General features: G+C 49.6%; 1 protein-coding gene across 1 annotated transcript; it reads left to right on the plus strand.

Annotated features, from left to right (window-relative positions):
• Positions 1-1,155: 1,155 nt before the first annotated feature.
• Positions 1,156-7,727, plus strand: g3bp1 (GTPase activating protein (SH3 domain) binding protein 1). The gene is made up of 12 exons (XM_018674989.2): positions 1,156-1,312; positions 4,000-4,116; positions 4,204-4,285; positions 4,626-4,799; positions 4,890-4,980; positions 5,308-5,401; positions 5,489-5,735; positions 5,818-5,922; positions 6,001-6,118; positions 6,205-6,330; positions 6,417-6,526; positions 6,631-7,727. The coding sequence occupies exons 2-12, from the start codon at positions 4,022-4,024 to the stop codon at positions 6,877-6,879; spliced, it is 1,491 nt and encodes a 496-aa protein (XP_018530505.1). The 5' UTR covers positions 1,156-1,312; positions 4,000-4,021; the 3' UTR covers positions 6,880-7,727.
• Positions 7,728-8,156: the final 429 nt, after the last annotated feature.

Genomic DNA, 8,156 nt, shown 5'->3' on the forward strand with positions numbered 1-8,156 from the left:
AGAATTCACAGTCAAACTTCCATATAAGGCTGAGGAGTGTTAAAGTGACTCTCCTGCAGGTTCAGGGTCTGACTGAGCACAGAGCTGCTCCCGGTCCCCTGGGAGACGGCAGAGGGAGAGTCCGAGCACCCGGCTACCATCCCCACCCGTTCATCCAGGCTCCAGTGTCAAGAATGTGAAACAACAGCCGAGCCTCGTCCACAAAGCCCAGACTCTGGTCTGAGCCGCAGCAGGAAAAAACGCTCTCAGCTTCCTGCTCTGTCTCAGTCTGAAGAAAGGGAGGGAGAAACACTCTGCTTCACACTGGAGGGGAAGGTTTGGTCTGTTTGTTTCAGTCAGACTCTGCAGAGTTTAAAGATGAATCAACGAATGAATCAGATTCACCAGTTTGATCGTTCTGTCCTGTCGACTTATTCTAATTCAGACGACAGCAGGTCATTGTTACAGACCAGTCACCGCTGCAGAGGACGACAACATGTGGACAGGTCCAGATAAACTGGGCTGGTGTTCTCTCTGTTTACACAGGAAGCACATATGACCACATTTCATTCACTGAACCTTACAAATATCCCAACGTTGTTCTTGTGTTCTGGTCTCCAGGCTGATGAGGAGCACAGACCTCAGGGGACGGTTTAATGTTATTTAATCAACAATGAAAACTAAAGCAGCCTCTCACTGTTTATTACTTTACACACAGAAGAAACACTGACGCACTTTAATGAAACAGCTTTCAACAGTGAAGTTCAACATAAAGCGGAACCTTCAGGTCAGACTCAGATTTCTGACCGGGGACTCTGGTGTCTCCGCCTCTGTTCATGTTGTTAAAATGAATGAGTGAGCTGAATAATGTGATGAGTCATTCGCTCCAATTAAATCATCTCAGACACCAAAAACTGTTTTGTCGCCCCCCAGCGGGGAACAGGCTCCGGTGCACCGCACGCTTTTTTATTTTTTAAGAAAAATAAACCGGTAGATTCCAGCCGCTGAAACAAGCGCTCCTTCGACTATTACTGTGATGCGATTGGTTCTCTTATGGAATCCAGGTAGCGATACACGCCATCGGGATTGGCTGTAAAACAGGGGTCCTTGCGGTAGCGACACGTGATTGGCGGATGAGTCACAAAGCTCTGCTTTGATTGGCTTGAGGTCACGTAAGGGGCGGGACGCCAAGCTCGGTTGCGGAGCTGAAACCGGTAACCGAGCACTCCAGCACGTTGTGAAGCCGCTAGTGTTCCTGGCTGCCGCTGAGGTGATTCACTGAAATCACTAGTTTCTAAATCTACGACTTCTTTTTTTGATAATTGACCCGCTGGTAAGTTGTTCTCTCAGATAAACTGTCACCGGTTCACGATGAGAAGTTTCGCCTTGTTTCTCTGATCGCATTCATTTCTTTAACTGGGTCGCTCTCCGGGGCTCCGTCTACATCCTGGTGTTGAGATATGGCTGCTAGCAACATTTGGCGTTAGCGCGATTATAATATAGATGTAATAATATTTCTTTAACGTACTGTTAATCTCTGGTGTCAAACGTTATAAACAAGCAGCGGGTGGTGTGTTAGCTGGTAATATGTTTTAGTATCGCGGTTTATCCACCGTTATCACTGCCTGTTTCACTTTGGGCTTCCAGGAAATACCCACCGCCCGTGTGTAGCCCACTTCTAGCTCATTCAGTCGTGACTCCCTCCCTTCCTGTCTTTCTTTACCGCCTCGTTCTCCGATTTTACTCTTTATCTCAGCCCATGAATAATTCTCCATGTCTGCTTTACGGGTTTCTCCTGCTTTTGAACCGGCTAACGGGCTCATTCAGCTCGGCAGGAGCGGGAAAGTGCGGCTGGGGACCGGCCGGGACACGTGTTGGGCTGCTCGTACAGCCCGTGCCTGCCCTAGTTTAGGGGCCGTGTGTTCGCCCAGCTGTCGCGGTTTAGCTCCGCAGCGGAGCCAGCCAGGGTGCCATTTGAGCCCAGGTTATATCTGGAAACCGCCGGTGGGCTGCCCGAAGCCCCACGGCCGCGCGGAGCCGCCATGACTGGCTCTGAGCGCGTGTAGGCCGGATGGATGGCACCGTGACTGCGGGCACGGCGTGGCCTTTGTCTGCGTGCCATGCTCGCTCCTCCACTCAGGCTGCTCTCTGCTGCGGCTGCTGCGGTGGAACATGCCCTTATATGAGTTTATTCTCCAAATAAACCCGGACCCGCTCAGACCGGAGCCCCCTGACGTTCTGCGGAGACTCCGGGTCTCCTCTCGGTCTCTGGTTGATGATCACTGAATGTTTGCTGCACGTGTGTTGGTTGCTAAGTGTGTGCCAGAACAGATGGCTGTGTGTTGTGTGGACAGGTGTGGCAGACAGTTCATTAAAGAAAGCACCGCCCCCCTCAGGTTGCTACCGGATCAGCGTGTTTGGATGTTTTAGCTTCTTTACGTCTGAGCACCTGAACGCACCACCTCTGACTATTTTAATGTGTGGTCTGGTTTTACTCAGCTCAGAGTATTTACATGAAGCAGCGGGACTGAACACGGCCTCTGTGGTTCATTTTGAGTCTGTGCTGCTGCAGGAAATCAAACCTGTGAATCCCTGCAGCCCAGTGTACGGTTTATTACTGTAACTGTGCTCATTGAATGTTTTAAGGATTACTTCAGTCAGAGCGGCTGGGCCCACAGCAGAGTAATGCACACAGCACTGATTGTTTGATAGTAACAAACAGTTTTATGTTTTACACTTAGTTTACTTTTCCAACTCTCCAGGCAACGTCAGTGAAATCTGAACCTTGGCAGAAACATGTGATCCTTCAGGTGTGACTGGGTGTGTAGCGTCTGTTTGCAGATGTTAATAAAACTGATGCATCTACTAAAACCAACAGGAAACAGGGAAGAGTTGGTCTGTGGGAGTGAGCTTCACTGCTCACAGGAGCATCAGTGTAAACCAGTCCAGACATGCATTTGAAATGAACTCCCACAGTGAAGAGATGAGGTTAAATTCAGGAAACAAGAAAAGTCACTTTCTCATCATCAGATGACATTTACACATTTTAAAATTATTTTCCAACCATTCAGTTCATGAACGCAGCGCAGGTTTACTGAGCATTCGTCAGCCATCCCAGTTCAGATCATTCACAGCTCACTGAGGTCAGTGACGCTGATGGACACCAGCAGAGAATCCGACGAAAACCTTTCTGATGCTTTGAATGATCTTTAAAGTTTGTCCAGTATCTGCTGTGGCTGAAACCTCTTCAGTAATGAATTTAACTTCACATGGAAATCAGACAGATGTGGATCAGCTGAGGAGGTTTGAGGATCCACGTGAACCAGCTGCAGCTGGAAAATAAGATCATGTCAGGACAGAACTTGTGATGAGATTCTAGATGTTCAGCTGTGAAGGAGTAGATGTTGAGTTCAGTGACTGTGCACTTTCAGATTTTTATCCACTCAGTATGAAAACACACAGTGAATGTCTGGGGGTGTTTTTCGTGCCCTGGGCCGCCTGTTTTCATGTCGGTGCACCCAGATGGGGCAGAACCCTCTCGTCAAAATCGACTCAGTTCTGCAGATCAAACACTTCCTGCCGCCGGCGCTTCAACGCGGTCCAGAGAAACAGATTAGCGACGAGCCCGTGATCTGATATTCTGCTGTGAAATCAGACGCCCTGTTTACCTGACCTGATTTACACGTCTCTACTGTTGAGTCTGCTCGTCCAATCAGGACGCCCGGATGAGTCACCATCACAGGAATGTAAATTCTCAGAAGTGAAGAAGCTTCAGTCTTAAACTGATGTGAGATAGGAGGAGCAGAGTTTCTCTGAACTGTCGAACACAAAAACAGACACAGAGGCAGACTGTTCCCATGATGCACTGCTGCTTCTCCCCTGTGGCAGCTCCAAGTACTGGACTCATTGTTTGAATTCAGTCGTGCTCAGTTCATTTCTTTCTTTCCAGAATCAGGCCTGTGTCTCAGTCAATAATGAATCTCTGAGTCTTTAAAATGTTGCTCCTCTCCTTCTCTGCAGAGATTTCCGGTTGACCAAAGAAATGGTGATGGAGAAGCCAAGTGCCCAGCTGGTCGGGCGAGAGTTTGTCCGACAGTATTACACACTCCTGAACCAGGCCCCTGACTACCTGCACAGGTACGAGCCTCACCTGGTCCTGGATTCATATTCACGTGTCGGACTCGTCCTCAGTGGAACTAATGAACCTTCTGTGTCTTTGCTCAGGTTCTATGGAAAGAACTCCTCCTACGTGCACGGCGGCCTGGACAGCAACGGCAAACCAGTGGAGGCTGTTTATGGACAGTCAGTAAGTAGGCTTCATCCAGCAGAGAACAGCTTTTCAAATGTTCTCACTCCCACACACCAACACACAGGAAGAAACTACAGAGCTGAAAGAAAAGTAGCTGGTTTGAGTCTCCTGTTGTTTCTGCTGTGATAAGTTTAAGATGAAGAGTTTCATGCTGAGAACATCAGGCTTTTTATGTGACTTCCTCATTAACGTTCGTCTGGATGTTTGGAAGTGTCCTCAGAGTGGACTCCTCGTCAGACCAGCTGTTCTCAGGGTTTAACCTCGGCTGCTGAGACTACTCTGATCAGGAAACTGTCCCGGTCGATGGTTTTCATTCATCCTTCTCTTCTCTTTGCAGGAGATTCATAAGAGGGTGATGGCTCTGAGTTTCCGTGACTGTCACACCAAGATCAGGCACGTGGACGCCCACGCCACCCTGAACGAGGGCGTGGTGGTGCAGGTGATGGGGGAGCTGTCCAACAACATGCAGCCCATGAGGAAGTTCATGCAGACGTTTGTTCTGGCTCCTGAGGTTGGTTCTGGTGTCAGAGGGTCACAGCTGATGAGTGCTGGTTTTCTCTGTGTGAGCTCTGAAATCATCTCTCTCCTCTTCCTCCTCCAGGGAACTGTTGCAAACAAATTCTACGTCCACAACGACGTGTTTCGTTACCAAGACGAGGTGTTTGGAGACTCTGACTCTGAACCTCCAGAGGGTGAGACGGCAGCCTTTTGTTTTTTTTTTTTTTAACTCTTCGTCCTCCTGGTTTCACTCATTTTTTTCTGTCTTTTCTTCTCTGGAGACATGAGCTTTGTGATGTGGTTATTATTTGGCCAAAGATAAATGACGTTCGTTTCTCCTTCAGTCTTTGCTCCACTTGTTTCAGCTCTTCGATGGTTTTTCTTTGAGCCTCTGTGTCTTGTTTTCTGGCAGGTTTAGCTGCTGATGTTTAGCTGCAGTCAGTTTAAAAGGCTTTAGTGGAGCTACTCTGCAGCAGGAGTTGATGAGGCGTTCACTGTCCTCAACGTGTGTGTGTTTTCAGAGTCTGATGAGGAGGTGGAGGAGATCGAGGAGAGGGTCCCCTCGCCTGACGTGGCTCCAGAGGAGTCGGCTCCCTTCTACGACCCGACAGCCTGGTACTGACCCATGTTCAGACCTTTACCAGCTTCATGGGCTGATACTGTTAAAACATGAACGTGTAAACACCTGTTGTGTCCCTGTAGTTCAGAGCCGGCGGTCCCCGGTGACGAGGAGGAAGCGGCAGCAGAGAGTCCTGAACCAGAGGCCGAGGTGGAGAAGGAGGCCGAGGCTGCGGCGGTGGAGCTGAAGTCCGAGTCGATGCTGGAGACGCAAACAGACGCACACGTGGCCGACGACCAGACAGAGAAAAGCCCCGCCGCCGCCCCACCCACCACAGAGCCCACCTCCGCCCCTGCCGAACCCGCCCCCGCCGCCCCAGAGGAAAACAGGGTAGGTCTGATCCCAGGTGAGTCTTCAGTGTGAGATTTGGATCCTGTGATCAAGTCTAACCTCGTCCCTCTGTCCTCTGCAGCCGTTCTCCTGGGCTTCAGTTACCAGTAAGAACCTCCCTCCCAGCGGGGCCGTCCCAGTCTCAGGAATCCCCCCCCACGTCGTCAAAGTCACTCCCACAGCACCGGTACGTTCACCGTCCTCTGTCCCAGCAGCTGGAAGTGAAGAGGTAAACCCTCTAACTGAAGTGTGTTGTCTCTCTCAGCCCAGAGCAGAGGTGAAGCCAGAGTCCCAGACAACAACACAGAGACCACAGAGAGACCAGAGGCCGAGGGAACAGAGGCCTGGAGGTCCTCCGCCGGTTCACAGAGGACCCAGACCAGGTACACTGACTCTCTGTAAACGCTGACTGCAGGTCAGTTTCAGCTTCGTGTTCCTGTGCTGACGCGTTGATCTGTTGGTGTTTCAGTACGAGAAGGTGAGCAGGGCGAGTCGGAGGGTCGCAGGGTGGTCAGGTACCCCGACGCCCACCAGCTCTTCGTGGGTAACGTCCCGCACGACGTGGACAAGAGCGAACTCAAGGAGTTCTTTGAACGTGAGTCAGACATGATGAGTTAAGAGACGTCAGACAGAGGAAGAGAGTTTGGCTGAGAAATAAAAAGCTGTCCTCCTGTTCCTCAGAGTACGGTACAGTCCTGGAGCTGAGGATCAACAGCGGAGGAAAACTTCCAAACTTTGGCTTCGTGGTGTTTGACGACTCTGAACCCGTACAGAAGATCCTCAGTAACAGGGTGAGTTTTTCTTTCCTCTGACACCTGCTCAGACCTGAAGGAGCTGGATGTCTCAGGAACATTTTGACGTTATTAAAGTTTAAATCTGACTCTCGTCTCTTCAGCCCATCAAGTTCAGAGGAGACGTCCGCCTGAACGTGGAGGAGAAGAAGACTCGGTCAGCCAGGGAGGGCGACAGGCGGGATGTCAGGCCCCGGGGTCCCGGAGGTCCCGGCGGTCCCAGAGAGCGAATAGGAGGAGGCGGAGGCCCCCGAGGGCCCCCGACCCGAGGAGGCATGGCACAGAAACCCAGCTTCGGCTCGGGACGGGGCGCCGGGCCCAGCGAGGGCCGCTACTCGGCCCAGCGCCAGTGAGACGGCCCCGGGCTCCAAACCTGAGTTAGATTGAATTTACTGAGTGGGTGTTGATTTGACTGCAGCAGGAACTAATTGGATAAAGTGAAATTGAACAAAAACCCTTCATCACATCAGAGCACAGAGGAGCAACAATCTGTAGGAGGTGTCGAGTCGTAGTCGAGTCCCGACTCGTCTCCTCCTCGTTCTTTCTCCTCCCTGTGACAGTAGAGTGTGTGGAGGGTTTTCTGTTTGTAACTGACGCAGGTTTGGTCGAGAGCTTTTCACCGTCGAGTCGCGGCAGCTCCTGCTGAACTCAGCCTGTCTCAACATCTGTCTGTCATGAAGACGGCTGCCTCCTCCTCCTCCTCCTCCTCCTCTTCTTCTTCGTCTCCACCAACACATGTATTATTTGGACTTTTGTCATTTTTTTTGTTTTTTCATGCTGAACTTGAATTTATTAAACAAATCAAAAACACAAACATGAAAAAGGGTAAATACTACTTGAATTGGGGATTAAAAACCCAGAGTTTAGGTTTTTTTCGCGTTCTCTCTCCCTGTTTCTTAAAGGAACGTGTACTTTACTGCTTGGGCAATCCTGTGTATTGCTGCCTCCGTTGTATCTAGCGATGGATCTGTCTCATCTTTTTATTCTATCAGGTCAAGAGCTGAACTGTACTGGTTTTGTTTGAGTAATAATGTTGGCTTGTAATACGTGGATTCACAGACGCGTCTGAATGGAGCATGTTTCTAATCATGTATCAAATCCTGTTTGGCTTCTTTACTGATGCACTTCATTTGTCATCATGTTTAAAACGAGCTCACCTGCCGATGAGAGAACTAAATTAAAAGTGATTTACTGTTTTAAACCTGTGAAGCTGAGTCTTTACTGATTTTAGATGAGTCTTTGAGTCTTTGAGTCACACACCACCTCAGGTAACTTCTCACACCAGAACCCACCTGGTTACACACCACTGGATCAACAAACGGATTTTGAGATTTCATATTTTTATATTGTCTTCAGAGCAGACCAGGAAGGTAAGATCAGTCTGAACACACCTCACACCACAGGAGAATCTGACCAGATCATCTTTACAACCATCAGATAATCAGACCTGAGGACTGTGATCAGGGACGACAAGTAAAAACCAACACAACCTTTTTGTTGTTGGTTCAGTATCTTTGCTCATTTCAGTTTTGTTGCTATAGCAACTGTGAGACCAAACAAACACGACATCTTTTGCTGCAGCTGAGTTCAACAGAAACATCACGTGTCTGAGAATGAGCTGTTCCTGTTA

The sequence above is a fragment of the Lates calcarifer genome, unplaced genomic scaffold, assembly GCF_001640805.2.
Source record: "Lates calcarifer isolate ASB-BC8 unplaced genomic scaffold, TLL_Latcal_v3 scaffold_62_131, whole genome shotgun sequence".
NCBI lineage: Eukaryota > Metazoa > Chordata > Actinopteri > Centropomidae > Lates > Lates calcarifer.